We start from the raw sequence: 19663 nt of genomic DNA on the forward strand, positions 1-19663 counted from the left end.
GGAAAAGGAGTAGTAGTAGTAGTAGTAGTAGTAGTAGTAGTAGTAGTAGTAGTAATAGTAGTAGTAGTAGTAGTAGTAGTAGTAGTAGTAGTAGTAGTAGTAGTAGTAGTAGTAGTAGCAGCAGTAGTACTGGAAGTAGCAGTAGTAGTAGTAGTAGTAGTAGTAGTAGTAGTAGTAGTAGTAGTAGTAGTAGTAGTAGTAGTAGTTGTTGTTGTTGTTGTTGTTGTTGTTGTTGTTGTTGTTGTTGTTGTTCTTGTTGTTGTTGTTGTTGTAGTAGTAGTAGTAGTAGTAGTAGTAGTAGTAGTAGTAGGAGGAGGAGGAGGAGGAGGAGGAGGAGGAGGAGGAGGAGGAGGAGGAGGAGGAGGAGGAGGAGGAGGAGGAGGAGGAGGAATGTGAAAGCAGCGCTGCAAGCTGTCCAAATTTTAATTAAGTACAGGCAGGGTCACTTCCTGCATCTGTCTCTGTTCCTTTTTTCCTCCTATCTCACCCTGACACTGTTACCTCCTCTGTGCTTTCTTCTCTGCCTCAAAAATAAGTCCTCTCCTACCAACGTTCTCCTCTGTCCTCGTGACGTCAACGCCACGCCCCCGCAGCCACCACTATATAAGCGGGCCGAATGGCAAAGCAGCCACCAGTCTCCGACGCACCTCATTCACCGATATGGCCCTCAAGGTATTTCCTCCTTCCTGGCGTGCACACACAGCACCTAATGCACCCAACACTCCACACGTCCCACACCCAATACTCCAGAACAAAAGCTGCCTCTAACACTCAAACATGCACTCCACAACATCCCAACACACCTCCATCAATACCAAGCCCCAGCGGCCCAACACCACCACAACAAACTTCCTCACAGCCACTCCCACGACCACGCCACAACGCACCAACAACACCACAACAAACGTCCCCATGCCTCACACACACACTGCCCCCAACGCCCCACACACACTGCCCCCAACGGCCAATACAACACATGGCAATACTGCCACACACGCCAACAACGCCTCCCAACGCATCCTCCCAACCACAGTGAGTCCTCTTCCTCCACCAGCTCGTCCTCCTGCCCGCCCTCGTGGCAGTCGCCCTCGCCGACACGACTTCCTATAGGCCGCTTCCTCCCTCTCCTGCCCCCATCTACAGCGCCCGCACCCCATCCTATAACGCCCCCGCGCCATCCTACAATGCACCCGAGCCAGTGGTGAGTCCCTTATACGCATGCACTGAAATCAGACACACACACACACACACACACACACACACACACACACACACACACACATAAAACACACACACACACACACACACACACACACACACACACACACACACACACACACACACACACACAAACTTGGTATCGTTCAATGCCTCAAAAACTCAATTCCTCCATCTATCAACTCGACACAACCTTCCAGACAACTATCCCCTCTTCTTCAATGACATTCAACTGTCCCCCTCTTCTACACTGAACTTCCTTGGTCTGTCCTTTACTTATAATCTGAACTGGAAACTTCACATCTCATCTCTAGCTAAAACAGCTTCTATGAAGTTAGGTGTTCTGAGACGTCTCCGCCAGTTTTTCTCACCTCCCCAGCTGCTAACTCTGTACAAGGGCCTTATCCGTCCATGTATGGAGTATGCTTCACACGTCTGGGGAGGTTCCACTCATACTGCTCTTCTAGACAGGGTGGAATCAAAAACTTTTCGTCTCATCAACTCCTCTCCTCTAACTGACTGTCTTCAGCCTCTCTCTTACCGCCGCAATGTTGCATATCTAGCTGTCTTTTACCGCTATTTTCATGCTAACTGCTCTTCTGATCTTGCTAACTGCATACCTCCTTTCCTTCCGCGGCCTCGTTGCACAAGACTTTCTTCTTTCTCTCACCCCTATTCTGTCCACCTCTCTAACGCAAGAGTTAACCAATATTCTCAATCATTCATCCCCTTCTCTGGTAAACTCTGGAACTCCCTGTCTGCTTCTGTATTTCCACCGTCCTATGACTTGAATTCCTTCAAGAGGGAGGTTTCAAGAAACTTATTCATCAATTTTTGACCACTGCTTTGACCCTTTCATGGGACTGCCATTTCAGTGGGCATTTTTTTATTAGATTTTTGTTGCCCTTGGCCAGTGTCCTTCCTACATAAAAAAAAATAAATAAAATAAAAACACTCACTCATTCACCGTTCCTCCCTCCCCATTCACAGAGTCCCCCTAAGTATGACTTCAGCTGGAACGTCAAGGACGACTATTCCAGCAACGACTACGGCCACCAGGAGACCCGCGACGGCTACAACACCCAGGGATCCTACTACGTGCAGCTGCCCGACGGCCGCCTGCAGGAGGTCACCTACACTGTCAACGGCGACTCAGGCTTCGTGGCCCAGGTCAACTACCAGGGAGAGGCACAGTACCCAACACAGCAGGGCTACGGCTCCGCACCTTCCTACCAGGCCCCCGCCCCGTCCTACCGGCAGCCCCGCCCGTCCTACGCGTAATGCTCCACCCTCGTGACGGCCAAGTCTTTCTGTCTTTGTAAATACTCCATTATACCAGTACGTACAAAGCAATAAACGATTGCGATAAAACACTCTCCTTCCTTCACCCTACACTTCAAATTCCCTACCAAACTCTCCATACATTCCCTTCCCAGCTCCCCACCAACCCTCCACCTCGCATCCTGCCAAAAGCCTCGCCACGTTCCGCCCAATCGCACCAACCTGTGCCGTCCCATCGGGTCGTCACATGTTTCCTGAAATGCATGACAACAGATACCAGGAGCGAGACGATCTAGAACGAGGATTTGTGTGTTTAGCTGTTTGTTCCTCGTAATGAACTATGAGTGGAAGAACAGAAAAAGAACAGAAAAGGGCTTCATTCAGTCCGACCTCTTGTTTGTAAACATGACACTATAAACAGAAAACACCATCAAGTATCTTGAAGGAAATGTGTATATTGAAATTTTCAAGCCGAAAATTAAAGTAGGGATTAAACTACACTATACCAACGTTAGTGCCTCGACCAGCATTGTATTAAACAAAATTATGTTTTCATAAGGAGAATAAATGAAAGACGAGAAGAATTATGCCAAAATAACAATGAAGAGGACCATATGAAAAACACCAAGAAACAGTGGCAGCAAGTCTGGAACCTGCAATGACAAGCCGTCTAGGTCCATTGTCGAAGACAGTGTGAGGTAAGGGAGAGGCACTGGTAGAGGCACTGCGAGGTAGGAGAGAAGGGCTGGCAGGGGCACTGCAGGAATGGGGCGACGGGCTTGAAGAGTCAGTGAGGGATACAGGCATGGGACTGCAAGGGGCACTGCGAGGTAAGGGCGAGGTGTTGGAAAGGGCACTGCAAAGTAGGGACGAAGGGCTGGGAGGGCACAGCGAGGTGGCAAAGGCTGGACCAATCGTGTAGATTCGTATTTCATTCATTCATTCAAAACACCACGAGAGCGAGTCAGATAATATAACTGAAGGAATGGGATGACAGGGGGAGTGAGTTACAGTTACACACAGGAAGGGAAAAAAGTTGTCTGGAACCGCACAACAGCGCAGCGTTGTTGGGCAATGTGAAGCAGGGCAAAGGAAACACGAGGAGTCTATGGGCGAGGCTGTTTGGACATAGAGATCGGAAGAAATATAAATAAGTGAATAACTGCTGGCCGAAGTGACAAAATCTCCCACTGTTAATAGTGTTGTCAAAATATCACCATCAGTACAGAGAAAGACAGATATTCAGTTTTAACATTTGAGTCAGAAACCAAGAGTCACATGAGTCTTCGCGTAATGAAACCTCCAGCTTCCCTCAAAGAATACAAAAGAAAAAAATAAACAATGCCTATCACAAAAATAAAAGATGAAAAGAGAACATCATCAGTATGAGAGCAGACCAAAATTGAAGACATTAACTGTACAAGTCAAAGAGAAGAGTGGACAAGGGCAGGACACATGACGCGCCAGACAGATAACAGATGGACGGTTGGAGTAAAGGTCTGACAACCTGGAGACGGTAAAAGCAGAAAGGGGAGACGGGGAGCTGATAAAGAGATGAGTTTTGATAGGGTGGCGTGGAACAGATGGAGACCAGAGAGATAACCAGGTAAGTTTGAAGGAAGCCTTTGTTAAGCCAGGTAGTGTTAGAAGATAATGGTCATGGTGATGATGATGATGATGATGATGATGATGATGATGATGATGATAATGATGATGATGATGACGATGAAGATGATAATGATGATGATGATGATGATGATAATGATGATGATGCGACAGAAAACTTCAAGTGCCCGAAGAAAATGCATTCAATTTCTCACAAAAGTCGTGTCACTTTCTAAAAACAAAAGTGGAACATTCTGGCCTCGACACGACCTCTCAACACCACGCCACGTGGATTTATTCCTGGTCCTTTCTCTCCCTCCAAGTTCATCCTATTTATCCCACCTCCTTCCTTACATTCCTCGTGACTTCCCTTCACATCTTCATCTCCTAACCTCATTCTCGGCCTCTAAAATCAGTGCCCATTCCTTCCATTCCATTCCGCCACTATATAAGCGGGCCGAGAGGTAGAGAAGCCACCACTCCTCAACGCACCTCAGCCCCCCGACATGGCCCTCAAGGTACACCCTCCCTCCTGGCGTGCACCCACTGCACCTCGTGTACCCAATACTCCACACGTGGCGCACCCAACTCTCCACAATACAAGCTGCCTTCCACACCCATAAATGCACCCCACCACACACCACCGTCATACCAGGTCCCAGTCCCTTCCAATCAGGGCCCCTCTCCGTCCTATCAGCAGCCCCGCCCGTCCTACGCGTAATGCGTAGGAGAAGGAGGAGGAGGAGGAAGAGGAGGAAGAAAATAAAGACGACGACGATGAGGACGACAGCGACGACAAGCACAAGGACAGCACCGAAAATGACGAGGATAAGAACCAGAAGACGAGAATCTACAACAGCGAAACAGAAACTATGAACAAGAGGCTGAGGTGACACACACAGAAGAGAGCTGCAGAAAAGGGTCGAGTGTTGGGAAGAAAGACTGCAAAGTGGCGAAGGATGGCCGAATTATCGGCTGGTAGAAAATCACCTTTAAGGATGTTACTGGACACAGGAAAAGTGGAGTGGCCGAATGACTGATTATCTAATTCATTCAAGGCAACCCACCAACAGGATCACGCGGCTCAAGGGACTGACTGACATGAGTGAGTGTGTTGGTACAGTACAAACGTGGCTGCAGGAGACTGGCGGGATGGTGTAGCGAAGGCAACCAGGGTTAGGGCAGGTCGGTGTTGAGGAACAAAAAAAAAGAGTCGGGAGATCACTTATTTGAAAGACTGAATTTCCACAACGACAATGACAACGAGAAAGAAAACAGCGAACACGACGACAACGATGACGGCGACAACAATAACGGTAATGACAACATCGATGACAACAACAATGACCACCACAATGATGACAACCACAACGAAAACGACGATGAAACCGATCACGACAATGAAAAAAACAACAACTACAAATACAATGAAAACGATGACGACGACATCAACATTAACGACGAACACGACAACAATAACAACGACCAATATATAAAGATGACGACAACGACAAATCACAACGTCGAAGAAGGAATACAAGGAGGAGAAGGAATAGGAGTGCCGTGCCGCGCCGTTCTCTCTCCAAATTTGCTCAAGTGCGGAGGAAGGAGAACTTGCTGTCCTTGTCTCATGGCCGCACTCATGCCTGCGTCTCTTCTTCAGTCATGCTGTGAGGACATGCTGTGAAAGAGGAGGAGGAAGAGGAGGAGGAGGAATACAAAGGAATACAAAGAAAAGCCAAACACCAACAGACCTTTTGGTCCTTTCAAGGCTGTTTGGTAACTATTTCTAACTAGCTACAGGGAACAGAGACAGGACAACATAGCAGAAGGCTCCTCCCCACCCACCACTCCCTCCAGCTTGCGCTGGCAAGGAAATAATTGGGAAAAAGTACCATGCAGTATGGAAAAACTGACATGGAATTTTCATAGGAAAGGTTGAAGGGAAGTTTTACTATTCACGCTATGGTGAACTCTATACGCCTATCTGAAAGTTAATACAATTTATAATAAAACTGGTGCTGCAAAATAATTATTCAGACAAGAAGACAGCTTGTTAGGAATTTGCTATTAAATATTTGTCTATTTTATTTTTTTTTAATGATTCAACAGAATTGCTGTTTACGATTTCTGCAGGAAGATTATTTCATATATTTACTGTACGATTAAAGAAAAAATGTTTGGCCTCGTGGGATTTAAAACGTTTGGGTACAATCTTTAATCCATTATTTCTTGTTAGGTGAGAATGATCAATGGTATAATATTTATGTGCATCAATGTTACTATATCCTTTATAAATTTTGAACACTTCAATTAGGTCTCGTCTTATCCTGCGCTTTGTTAAACTAAATAGGATTAGTTCTTCCAGTCGTTCCTCATACGGCTTATTAAGCAATCCTGGAATCATCTTTGTGACTCTGCGCTGTATCTTTTCTAGTTTTTCAGTGTCTTTTTTGTAGTATGGTGACCAGAACTGTACACAGTATTCTAGATGAGGACGCATCAGTGAGTTGTATAAGGCAAGTATAATCTTTTCTGATTTAAATTCAAGGGTTCTTCCAATGAATCCTACTAATTTATTTGCCGTCTTTACTGTTTCTGTGAAGTGTTGATTCGGCTTTAGGTCTTTTGACACAACGACACCAAGATTTTTTTCTTTATCTGTGCTTGACAGTGGCATGTTATTCATTACATATCTCGCCTGAACATTGTTGCTTCCAATATGTAGAATTTTACACTTTTCTATATTACATCTCATCTGCCATTTTTCTGCCCAGCTTGTTAGTTAATTGAGGTCACACTGCAGTTCCTGCCACTGTGACACTGACGTTACTCTACGTGTTATTTTGGTGTCGTCTGCAAATTTATCTATTTTGCAATTTATCTCTTCATCAGTATCATTAATGTATATTATAAAAAGTACTGGTCCTAATACAGAGCCTTGAGGAACGCCGCTATTTACCTTATGCCAATCTGATTCTTTTCCATTTATCACAACACAGTTTTCTGTCAAAGAGCCAGTCTCTCAGCCATTTCAGGGTGTTTCTGGCAATGCCGTGAGCTTTTACTTTACTGATGAGTCTCTTATGGAGAACAGTGTCGAAAGCTTTCTGGAAATCGAGGTAGATAATATCAACAGCTTTTGTCTCGTCATACGAGTTAAATACTTCATAAAAGAAGTCTAGTAAGTTCGTAAAGCAGGAACGTTTGGTTCTGAAACCGTGTTGCGAGTCCCTTATGATTTTATTTTCTTCTAAATATCTAACAATTTTATCTATGATTATTGTTTCCATAAGCTTGGAAACTACTAAAGTTAGACTGATCTGTCTGTAATAGGCTGAGAGAGATTCATTTCCTTTTTTAATGATTGGCGTGACATTTCCTAGTTTCTATTCGTGGGGGACTTTACCCGCTAGTAAAGTTTTATTCAATAAAATCGTAATCGGTTTCACGAGCTCATTACTTCCTTCTTTAAGAAGCCTGGATGATATCTTGATATCTTGAGAAGGAAAAGGAGTAGTAGTAGTAGTAGTAGTAGTAGTAGTAATAGTAGTAGTAGTAGTAGTAGTAGTAGTAGTAGTAGTAGTAGTAGTAGTAGTAGTAGTAGTAGTAGTAGTAGCAGTAGTAGTACTGGTAGTAGCAGTAGTAGTAGTAGTAGTAGTAGTAGTAGTAGTAGTAGTAGTAGTAGTAGTTGTTGTTGTTGTTGTTGTTGTTGTTGTTGTTGTTGTTGTTGTTGTTGTTGTTGTTGTTGTTGTTGTTGTAGTAGTAGTAGTAGTAGTAGTAGTAATAGTAGTAGTAGTAGTAGTAGTAGTAGGAGGAGGACGAGGAGGAGGAGGAGGAGGAGGAGGAGGAGGAGGAGGAGGAGGAGGAGGAGGAGGAGGAGGAGGAGGAGGAGGAGGAGGAGGAGGAATGTGAAAGCAGCGCTGCAAGCTGTCCAAATTTTAATTAAGTACAGGCTGGGTCACTTTCTGCATCTGTCTCTGTTCCTTTTTTCCTCCTATCTCACCTTGATACTGTTACCTCCTCTGTGCTTTCTTCTCTGCCTCAAAAATAAGTCCTCTCCTACCCACGTTCTCCTCTGCCCTCGTGACGTCAACGCCACGCCCCCGCAGCCGCCACTATATAAGCGGGCCGAAAGGCAAAGCAGCCACCAGTCTCTGACGCACCTCATTCACCGATATGGCCCTCAAGGTATTTCCTCCTTCCTGGCGTGCACACACAGCACTTAATGCACCCAACACTCCACACGTCCCACACCCAATACTCCAGAACAAAAGCTGCCTCTAACACTCAAACATGCACTCCACAACATCCCAACACACCTCCCTCAATACCAAGCCCCAGCGGCCCAACACCACCACAACAAACTTCCTCACAGCCACTCCCACGACCACGCCACAACGCACCAACAACACCACAACAAACGTCCCCATGCCTCACACACACACTGCCCCCAACGCCCCACACACACTGCACCCAACGGCCAATACAACACATGGCAATACTGCCACACACGCCAACAACGCCTCCCAACGCATCCTCCCAACCACAGTGAGTCCTCTTCCTCCACCAGCTCGTCCTCCTGCCCGCCCTCGTGGCAGTCGCCCTCGCCGACACGACTTCCTATAGGCCGCTTCCTCCCTCTCCTGCCCCCATCTACAGCGCCCGCGCCCCATCCTATAACGCCCCCGCGCCATCCTACAATGCACCCGAGCCAGTGGTGAGTCCCTTATACGCATGCACTGAAATCAGACACACACACACACACACACACACACAAACTTGGTATCGTTCAATGCCTCAAAAACTCAATTCCTCCATCTATCAACTCGACACAACCTTCCAGACAACTATCCCCTCTTCTTCAATGACACTCAACTGTCCCCCTCTTCTACACTGAACATCCTCGGTCTGTCCTTTACTTATAATCTGAACTGGAAACTTCACATCTCATCTCTAGCTAAAACAGCTTCTATGAAGTTAGGTGTTCTGAGACGTCTCCGCCAGTTTTTCTCACCCCCCCAGCTGCTAACTCTGTACAAGGGCCTTATCCGTCCATGTATGGAGTATGCTTCACACGTCTGGGGAGGTTCCACTCATACTGCTCTTCTAGACAGGGTGGAATCAAAAACTTTTCGTCTCATCAACTCCTCTCCTCTAACTGACTGTCTTCAGCCTCTCTCTCACCGCCGCAATGTTGCATATCTAGCTGTCTTCTACCGCTATTTTCATGCTAACTGCTCTTCTGATCTTGCTAACTGCATACCTCCCCTCCTTCCGCGGCCTCGTTGCACAAGACTTTCTTCTTTCTCTCACCCCTATTCTGTCCACCTCTCTAACGCAAGAGTTAACCAATATTCTCAATCATTCATCCCCTTCTCTGGTAAACTCTGGAACTCCCTGTCTGCTTCTGTATTTCCACCTTCCTATGACTTGAATTCCTTCAAAAGGGAGGTTTCAAGAAACTTATTCATCAATTTTTGACCACTGCTTTGACCCTTTCATGGGACTGGCATTTCAGTGGGCATTTTTTTATTAGATTTTTGTTGCCCTTGGCCAGTGTCCTTCCTACATAAAAAAAAAATAAATAAAATAAAAACACTCACTCATTCACCGTTCCTCCCTCCCCATTCACAGAGTCCCCCTAAGTATGACTTCAGCTGGAACGTCAAGGACGACTATTCCAGCAACGACAATGGCCACCAGGAGACCCGCGACGGCTACGACACCCAGGGATCCTACTACGTGCAGCTGCCCGACGGCCGCCTGCAGGAGGTCACCTACACTGTCAACGGCGACTCAGGCTTCGTGGCCCAGGTCAACTACCAGGGAGAGGCACAGTACCCAACACAGCAGGGCTACGGCTCCGCACCTTCCTACCAGGCCCCCGCCCCGTCCTACCGGCAGCCCCGCCCGTCCTACGCGTAATGCTCCACCCTCGTGACGGCCAAGTCTTTCCGTCTTTGTAAATACTCCATTATACCAGTACGTACAAAGCAATAAACGAATGCGATAAAACACTCTCCTTCCTTCACCCTACACTTCGAATTCCCTACCAAACTCTCCATACATTCCCTTCCCAGCTCCCCACCAACCCTCCACCTCGCATCCTGCCAAAAGCCTCGCCACGTTCCGCCCAATCGCACCAACCTGTGCCGTCCCATCGGGTCGTCACATGTTTCCTGAAATGCATGACAACAGATACCAGGAGCGAGACGATCTAGAACGAGGATTTGTGTGTTTAGCTGTTTGTTCCTCGTAATGAACTATGAGTGGAAGAACAGAAAAAGAACAGAAAAGGGCTTCATTCAGTCCGACCTCTTGTTTGTAAACATGACACTATAAACAGAAAACACCATCAAGTATCTTGAAGGAAATGTGTATATTGAAATTTTCAAGCCGAAAATTAAAGTAGGGATTAAACTACACTATACCAACGTTAGTGCCTCGACCAGCATTGTATTAAACAAAATTATGTTTTCATAAGGAGAATAAATGAAAGACGAGAAGAATTATGCCAAAATAACAATGAAGAGGACCATATGAAAAACACCAAGAAACAGTGGCAGCAAGTCTGGAACCTGCAATGACAAGCCGTCTAGGTCCATTGTCGAAGACAGTGTGAGGTAAGGGAGAGGCACTGGGAGAGGCACTGCGAGGTAGGAGAGAAGGGCTGGCAAGGGGAACTGCAGGAATGGGGCGACGGGCTTGGAGAGTCAGTGAGGGATACATGCATGGGACTGCAAGGGGCACTGCGAGGTAAGGGCGAGGTGTTGGAAAGGGCACTGCAAAGTAGGGACGAAGGGCTGGGAGGGCACAGCGAGGTGGCAAAGGCTGGACCAATCGTGTACATTCGTATTTCATTCATTCATTCAAAACACCACGAGAGCGAGTCAGATAATATAACTGAAGGAATGGGATGACAGGGGAAGTGAGTTACAGTTACACACAGGAAGGGAAAAAAGTTGTCTGGAACCGCACAACAGCGCAGCGTTGTTGGGCAGTGTGAAGCAGGGCAAAGGAAACACGAGGAGCCTATGGGCGAGGCTGTTTGGACATAGAGATCGGAAGAAATATAAATAAGTGAATAACTGCTGGCCGAAGTGACAAAATCTCCCACTGTTAATAGTGTTGTCAAAATATCACCATCAGTACAGAGAAAGACAGATATTCAGTTTCAACATTTGAGTCAGAAACCAAGAGTCACATGAGTCTTCGCGTAATGAAACTTCCAGCTTCCCTCAAAGAATACAAAAGAAAAAAATAAACAATGCTTATCACAAAAATAAAAGATGAAAAGAGAACATCATCAGTATGAGAGCAGACCAAAATTGAAGACATTAACTGTACAAGTCAAAGAGAAGAGTGGACAAGGGCAGGACACATGACGCGCCAGACAGATAACAGATGGACGGTTGGAGTAAGGGACTAACAACCTGGAGACGGTAAAAGCAGAAAGGGGAGACGGGGAGCTGATAAAGAGATGAGTTTTGATAGGGTGGCGTGGAACAGATGGAGACCAGAGAGATAACCAGGTAAGTTTGAAGGAAGCCTTTGTTAAGCCAGGTAATGTTAGAAGATAATGGTCATGATGATGATGATGATGATGATGATGATGATGATGATGATGATAATGATGATGATGATGACGATGAAGATGATAATGATGATGATGATGATGATGATAATGATGATGATGCGACAGAAAACTTCAAGTGCCCGAAGAAAATGCATTCAATTTCTCACAAAAGTCGTGTCACTTTCTAAAAACAAAAGTGGAACATTCTGGCCTCGACACGACCTCTCAACACCACGCCACGTGGATTTATTCCTGGTCCTTTCTCTCCCTCCAAGTTCATCCTATTTATCCCACCTCCTTCCTTACATTCCTCGTGACTTCCCTTCACATCTTCATCTCCTAACCTCATTCTCGGCCTCTAAAATCAGTGCCCATTCCTTCCATTCCATTCCGCCACTATATAAGCGGGCCGAGAGGTAGAGAAACCACCACTCCTCAACGCACCTCAGCCCCCCGACATGGCCCTCAAGGTACACCCTCCCTCCTGGCGTGCACCCACTGCACCTCGTGTACCCAATACTCCACACGTGGCGCACCCAACTCTCCACAATACAAGCTGCCTTCCACACCCATAAATGCACCCCACCACACACCACCGTCATACCAGGTCCCAGTCCCTTCCAATCAGGGCCCCTCTCCGTCCTATCAGCAGCCCCGCCCGTCCTACGCGTAATGCGTAGGAGAAGGAGGAGGAGGAGGAAGAGGAGGAAGAAAATAAAGACGACGACGATGAGGACGACAGCGACGACAAGCACAAGGACAGCACCGAAAATGACGAGGATAAGAACCAGAAGACGAGAATCTACAACAGCGAAACAGAAACTATGAACAAGAGGCTGAGGTGACACACACAGAAGAGAGCTGCAGAAAAGGGTCGAGTGTTGGGAAGAAAGACTGCAAAGTGGCGAAGGATGGCCGAATTATCGGCTGGTAGAAAATCACCTTTAAGGATGTTACTGGACACAGGAAAAGTGGAGTGGCCGAATGACTGATTATCTAATTCATTCAAGGCAACCCACCAACAGGATCACGCGGCTCAAGGGACTGACTGACATGAGTGAGTGTGTTGGTACAGTACAAACGTGGCTGCAGGAGACTGGCGGGATGGTGTAGCGAAGGCAACCAGGGTTAGGGCAGGTCGGTGTTGAGGAACAAAAAAAAAGAGTCGGGAGATCACTTATTTGAAAGACTGAATTTCCACAACGACAATGACAACGAGAAAGAAAACAGCGAACACGACGACAACGATGACGGCGACAACAATAACGGTAATGACAACATCGATGACAACAACAATGACCACCACAATGATGACAACCACAACGAAAACGACGATGAAACCGATCACGACAATGAAAAAAACAACAACTACAAATACAATGAAAACGATGACGACGACATCAACATTAACGACGAACACGACAACAATAACAACGACCAATATATAAAGATGACGACAACGACAAATCACAACGTCGAAGAAGGAATACAAGGAGGAGAAGGAATAGGAGTGCCGCGCCGTTCTCTCTCCAAATTTGCTCAAGTGCGGAGGAAGGAGAACTTGCTGTCCTTGTCTCATGGCCGCACTCATGCCTGCGTCTCTTCTTCAGTCATGCTGTGAGGACACCTTTCCTCCATGACCATTTATAGACCTTGCCTCTCCACTAAGGTGAAAGAGGAGGAGGAAGAGGAGGAGGAGGAATACAAAGGAATACAAAGAAAAGCCAAACACCAACAGACCTTTTGGTCCTTTCAAGGCTGTTTGGTAACTATTTCTAACTAGCTACAGGGAAGAGAGACAGGACAACATAGCAGAAGGCTCCTCCCCACCCACCACTCCCTCCAGCTTGCGCTGCCATGGAAATAATTGGGAAAAAGTACCATGCAGTATGGAAAAACTGACATGGAATTTTCATAGGAAAGGTTGAAGGGAAGTTTTACTATTCACGCTATGGTGAACTCTATACGCCTATCTGAAAGTTAATACAATTTATAATAAAACTGGTGCTGCAAAATAATTATTCGGACAAGAAGAGAGCTTGTTAGGAATTTGCTTTTAAATATTTCTGTTTTATTTTTTTTTTAATGATTCAACAGAATTGCTCTTTACGATTTCTGCAGGAAGATTATTTCATATATTTACTGTACGATTAAAGAAAAAATGTTTGGCCTCGTGGAATTTAAAACGTTTGGGTACAATCTTTAATCCATTATTTCTTGTTAGGTGAGAATGATCAATGGTATAATATTTATGTGCATCAATGTTACTATATCCTTTATAAATTTTGAACACTTCAATTAAGTCTCGTCTTATCCTGCGCTTTGTTAAACTAAATAGGATTAGTTCTTCCAGTCGTTCCTCATACGGCTTATTAAGCAATCCTGGAATCATCTTTCTGACTCTGCGCTGTATCTTTTCTAGTTTTTCAGTGTCTTTTTTGTAGTATGGTGACCAGAACTGTACACAGTATTCTAGATGAGGACGCATCAGTGAGTTGTATAAGGCAAGTATAATCTTTTCTGATTTAAATTCAAGGGTTCTTCCTATGAATCCTACTAATTTATTTGCCGTCTTTACTGTTTCTGTGAAGTGTTGATTCGGCTTTAGGTCTTTTGACACAACGACACCAAGATTTTTTTCTTTATCATTGCTTGACAGTGGCATGTTATTCATTACATATCTCGCCTGAACATTGTTGCTTCCAATATGTAGAATTTTACACTTTTCTATATTACATCTCATCTGCCATTTTTCTGCCCAGCTTGTTAGTTAATTGAGGTCACACTGCAGTTCCTGCCATTGTGACACTGACGTTACTCTACGTTTTATTTTGGTGTCGTCTGCAAATTTATCTATTTTGCAATTTATCTCTTCATCAGTATCATTAATGTATATTATAAAAAGTACTGGTCCTAATACAGAGCCTTGAGGAACGCCGCTATTTACCTTATGCCAATCTGACTCTTTTCCATTTATCACAACACAGTTTTCTATCAAAGAGCCAGTCTCTCAGCCATTTCAGGGTGTTTCTGGCAATGCCGTGAGCTTTTACTTTACTGATGAGTCTCTTATGGAGAACAGTGTCGAAAGCTTTCTGGAAATCGAGGTAGATAATATCAACAGCTTTTGTCTCGTCATACGAGTTAAATACTTCATAAAAGAAGTCTAGTAAGTTCGTAAAGCAGGAACGTTTGGTTCTGAAACCGTGTTGCGAGTCCCTTATGATTTTATTTTCTTCTAAATATCTAACAATTTTATCTATGATTATTGTTTCCATAAGCTTGGAAACTACTAAAGTTAGACTGATCTGTCTGTAATTGGCTGAGAGAGATTTATTTCCTTTTTTAACGATTGGCGTGACATTTCCTAGTTTCTATTCGTGGGGGACTTTACCCGCTAGTAAAGTTTTATTCAATAAAATCGTAATCGGTTTCACGAGCTCATTACTTCCTTCTTTAAAAAGCCTGGATGATATCTTGATATCTTGAGAAGGAAAAGGAGTAGTAGTAGTAGTAGTAGTAGTAGTAGTAGTAGTAGTAGTAGTAATAGTAGTAGTAGTAGTAGTAGTAGTAGTAGTAGTAGTAGTAGTAGTAGTAGTAGTAGTAGTAGCAGCAGTAGTACTGGAAGTAGCAGTAGTAGTAGTAGTAGTAGTAGTAGTAGTAGTAGTAGTAGTAGTAGTAGTAGTAGTAGTAGTAGTTGTTGTTGTTGTTGTTGTTGTTGTTGTTGTTGTTGTTGTTGTTGTTCTTGTTGTTGTTGTTGTTGTAGTAGTAGTAGTAGTAGTAGTAGTAGTAGTAGTAGTAGGAGGAGGAGGAGGAGGAGGAGGAGGAGGAGGAGGAGGAGGAGGAGGAGGAGGAGGAGGAGGAGGAGGAGGAGGAGGAGGAATGTGAAAGCAGCGCTGCAAGCTGTCCAAATTTTAATTAAGTACAGGCAGGGTCACTTCCTGCATCTGTCTCTGTTCCTTTTTTCCTCCTATCTCACCCTGACACTGTTACCTCCTCTGTGCTTTCTTCTCTGCCTCAAAAATAAGTCCTCTCCTACCAACGTTCTCCTCTGTCCTCGTGACGTCAACGCCACGCCCCCGCAGCCACCACTATATAAGCGGGCCGAATGGCAAAGCAGCCACCAGTCTCCGACGCACCTCATTCACCGATATGGCCCTCAAGGTATTTCCTCCTTCCTGGCGTGCACACACAGCACCTAATGCACCCAACACTCCACACGTCCCACACCCAATACTCCAGAACAAAAGCTGCCTCTAACACTCAAACATGCACTCCACAACATCCCAACACACCTCCATCAATACCAAGCCCCAGCGGCCCAACACCACCACAACAAACTTCCTCACAGCCACTCCCACGACCACGCCACAACGCACCAACAACACCACAACAAACGTCCCCATGCCTCACACACACACTGCCCCCAACGCCCCACACACACTGCCCCCAACGGCCAATACAACACATGGCAATACTGCCACACACGCCAACAACGCCTCCCAACGCATCCTCCCAACCACAGTGAGTCCTCTTCCTCCACCAGCTCGTCCTCCTGCCCGCCCTCGTGGCAGTCGCCCTCGCCGACACGACTTCCTATAGGCCGCTTCCTCCCTCTCCTGCCCCCATCTACAGCGCCCGCACCCCATCCTATAACGCCCCCGCGCCATCCTACAATGCACCCGAGCCAGTGGTGAGTCCCTTATACGCATGCACTGAAATCAGACACACACACACACACACACACACACACACACACACACACACACACACATAAAACACACACACACACACACACACACACACACACACACACACACACACACACACACACACACACACAAACTTGGTATCGTTCAATGCCTCAAAAACTCAATTCCTCCATCTATCAACTCGACACAACCTTCCAGACAACTATCCCCTCTTCTTCAATGACATTCAACTGTCCCCCTCTTCTACACTGAACTTCCTTGGTCTGTCCTTTACTTATAATCTGAACTGGAAACTTCACATCTCATCTCTAGCTAAAACAGCTTCTATGAAGTTAGGTGTTCTGAGACGTCTCCGCCAGTTTTTCTCACCTCCCCAGCTGCTAACTCTGTACAAGGGCCTTATCCGTCCATGTATGGAGTATGCTTCACACGTCTGGGGAGGTTCCACTCATACTGCTCTTCTAGACAGGGTGGAATCAAAAACTTTTCGTCTCATCAACTCCTCTCCTCTAACTGACTGTCTTCAGCCTCTCTCTTACCGCCGCAATGTTGCATATCTAGCTGTCTTTTACCGCTATTTTCATGCTAACTGCTCTTCTGATCTTGCTAACTGCATACCTCCTTTCCTTCCGCGGCCTCGTTGCACAAGACTTTCTTCTTTCTCTCACCCCTATTCTGTCCACCTCTCTAACGCAAGAGTTAACCAATATTCTCAATCATTCATCCCCTTCTCTGGTAAACTCTGGAACTCCCTGTCTGCTTCTGTATTTCCACCGTCCTATGACTTGAATTCCTTCAAGAGGGAGGTTTCAAGAAACTTATTCATCAATTTTTGACCACTGCTTTGACCCTTTCATGGGACTGCCATTTCAGTGGGCATTTTTTTATTAGATTTTTGTTGCCCTTGGCCAGTGTCCTTCCTACATAAAAAAAAATAAATAAAATAAAAACACTCACTCATTCACCGTTCCTCCCTCCCCATTCACAGAGTCCCCCTAAGTATGACTTCAGCTGGAACGTCAAGGACGACTATTCCAGCAACGACTACGGCCACCAGGAGACCCGCGACGGCTACAACACCCAGGGATCCTACTACGTGCAGCTGCCCGACGGCCGCCTGCAGGAGGTCACCTACACTGTCAACGGCGACTCAGGCTTCGTGGCCCAGGTCAACTACCAGGGAGAGGCACAGTACCCAACACAGCAGGGCTACGGCTCCGCACCTTCCTACCAGGCCCCCGCCCCGTCCTACCGGCAGCCCCGCCCGTCCTACGCGTAATGCTCCACCCTCGTGACGGCCAAGTCTTTCTGTCTTTGTAAATACTCCATTATACCAGTACGTACAAAGCAATAAACGATTGCGATAAAACACTCTCCTTCCTTCACCCTACACTTCAAATTCCCTACCAAACTCTCCATACATTCCCTTCCCAGCTCCCCACCAACCCTCCACCTCGCATCCTGCCAAAAGCCTCGCCACGTTCCGCCCAATCGCACCAACCTGTGCCGTCCCATCGGGTCGTCACATGTTTCCTGAAATGCATGACAACAGATACCAGGAGCGAGACGATCTAGAACGAGGATTTGTGTGTTTAGCTGTTTGTTCCTCGTAATGAACTATGAGTGGAAGAACAGAAAAAGAACAGAAAAGGGCTTCATTCAGTCCGACCTCTTGTTTGTAAACATGACACTATAAACAGAAAACACCATCAAGTATCTTGAAGGAAATGTGTATATTGAAATTTTCAAGCCGAAAATTAAAGTAGGGATTAAACTACACTATACCAACGTTAGTGCCTCGACCAGCATTGTATTAAACAAAATTATGTTTTCATAAGGAGAATAAATGAAAGACGAGAAGAATTATGCCAAAATAACAATGAAGAGGACCATATGAAAAACACCAAGAAACAGTGGCAGCAAGTCTGGAACCTGCAATGACAAGCCGTCTAGGTCCATTGTCGAAGACAGTGTGAGGTAAGGGAGAGGCACTGGTAGAGGCACTGCGAGGTAGGAGAGAAGGGCTGGCAGGGGCACTGCAGGAATGGGGCGACGGGCTTGAAGAGTCAGTGAGGGATACAGGCATGGGACTGCAAGGGGCACTGCGAGGTAAGGGCGAGGTGTTGGAAAGGGCACTGCAAAGTAGGGACGAAGGGCTGGGAGGGCACAGCGAGGTGGCAAAGGCTGGACCAATCGTGTAGATTCGTATTTCATTCATTCATTCAAAACACCACGAGAGCGAGTCAGATAATATAACTGAAGGAATGGGATGACAGGGGGAGTGAGTTACAGTTACACACAGGAAGGGAAAAAAGTTGTCTGGAACCGCACAACAGCGCAGCGTTGTTGGGCAATGTGAAGCAGGGCAAAGGAAACACGAGGAGTCTATGGGCGAGGCTGTTTGGACATAGAGATCGGAAGAAATATAAATAAGTGAATAACTGCTGGCCGAAGTGACAAAATCTCCCACTGTTAATAGTGTTGTCAAAATATCACCATCAGTACAGAGAAAGACAGATATTCAGTTTTAACATTTGAGTCAGAAACCAAGAGTCACATGAGTCTTCGCGTAATGAAACCTCCAGCTTCCCTCAAAGAATACAAAAGAAAAAAATAAACAATGCCTATCACAAAAATAAAAGATGAAAAGAGAACATCATCAGTATGAGAGCAGACCAAAATTGAAGACATTAACTGTACAAGTCAAAGAGAAGAGTGGACAAGGGCAGGACACATGACGCGCCAGACAGATAACAGATGGACGGTTGGAGTAAAGGTCTGACAACCTGGAGACGGTAAAAGCAGAAAGGGGAGACGGGGAGCTGATAAAGAGATGAGTTTTGATAGGGTGGCGTGGAACAGATGGAGACCAGAGAGATAACCAGGTAAGTTTGAAGGAAGCCTTTGTTAAGCCAGGTAGTGTTAGAAGATAATGGTCATGGTGATGATGATGATGATGATGATGATGATGATGATGATGATGATAATGATGATGATGATGACGATGAAGATGATAATGATGATGATGATGATGATGATAATGATGATGATGCGACAGAAAACTTCAAGTGCCCGAAGAAAATGCATTCAATTTCTCACAAAAGTCGTGTCACTTTCTAAAAACAAAAGTGGAACATTCTGGCCTCGACACGACCTCTCAACACCACGCCACGTGGATTTATTCCTGGTCCTTTCTCTCCCTCCAAGTTCATCCTATTTATCCCACCTCCTTCCTTACATTCCTCGTGACTTCCCTTCACATCTTCAT

At 45.7% G+C, this 19663-nt stretch overlaps 2 protein-coding genes across 4 annotated transcripts; both read left to right on the forward strand.

Moving 5' to 3' along the window:
• The first annotated feature begins 631 nt into the window (after nt 1-631).
• Nucleotides 632-10122, forward strand: LOC135113313 (cuticle protein 21-like). 3 transcript variants are annotated; one of them, XM_064028530.1, is made up of 3 exons: nt 632-672; nt 1055-1201; nt 2209-2589. In XM_064028530.1, the coding sequence occupies exons 1-3, from the start codon at nt 661-663 to the stop codon at nt 2497-2499; spliced, it is 450 nt and encodes a 149-aa protein (XP_063884600.1). In that variant the 5' UTR covers nt 632-660; the 3' UTR covers nt 2500-2589. The 3 variants fall into 3 exon arrangements, with proteins under 3 accessions (XP_063884600.1, XP_063884602.1, XP_063884599.1); XM_064028532.1 differs by lacking the exons at nt 1055-1201; nt 2209-2589 and adding exons at nt 8678-8824; nt 9742-10122 and having other exon boundaries at nt 636-672; XM_064028529.1 differs by lacking the exons at nt 632-672; nt 1055-1201; nt 2209-2589 and adding exons at nt 8251-8295; nt 8678-8824; nt 9742-10122.
• A 5684-nt stretch (nt 10123-15806) lies between these two features.
• On the forward strand, nt 15807-17764 carry LOC135113314 (cuticle protein 8-like). Its single transcript, XM_064028533.1, has 3 exons — nt 15807-15847; nt 16230-16376; nt 17384-17764. The coding sequence occupies exons 1-3, from the start codon at nt 15836-15838 to the stop codon at nt 17672-17674; spliced, it is 450 nt and encodes a 149-aa protein (XP_063884603.1). The 5' UTR covers nt 15807-15835; the 3' UTR covers nt 17675-17764.
• Nucleotides 17765-19663: the final 1899 nt, after the last annotated feature.

The sequence above is a fragment of the Scylla paramamosain genome, chromosome 25 (genome assembly GCF_035594125.1).
Source record: "Scylla paramamosain isolate STU-SP2022 chromosome 25, ASM3559412v1, whole genome shotgun sequence".
Classification (NCBI taxonomy): domain Eukaryota; kingdom Metazoa; phylum Arthropoda; class Malacostraca; order Decapoda; family Portunidae; genus Scylla; species Scylla paramamosain.

Excerpts from the sequence above, each read along its gene's own strand:
- LOC135113314 (XM_064028533.1), top strand. Across the intron at positions 16,377-17,383 it reads ACAATGCACCCGAGCCAGTG|AGTCCCCCTAAGTATGACTT; the intron begins GTGAGTCCCTTA and ends CCCCATTCACAG.
- LOC135113313 (XM_064028530.1), top strand. Across the intron at positions 1,202-2,208 it reads ACAATGCACCCGAGCCAGTG|AGTCCCCCTAAGTATGACTT; the intron begins GTGAGTCCCTTA and ends CCCCATTCACAG.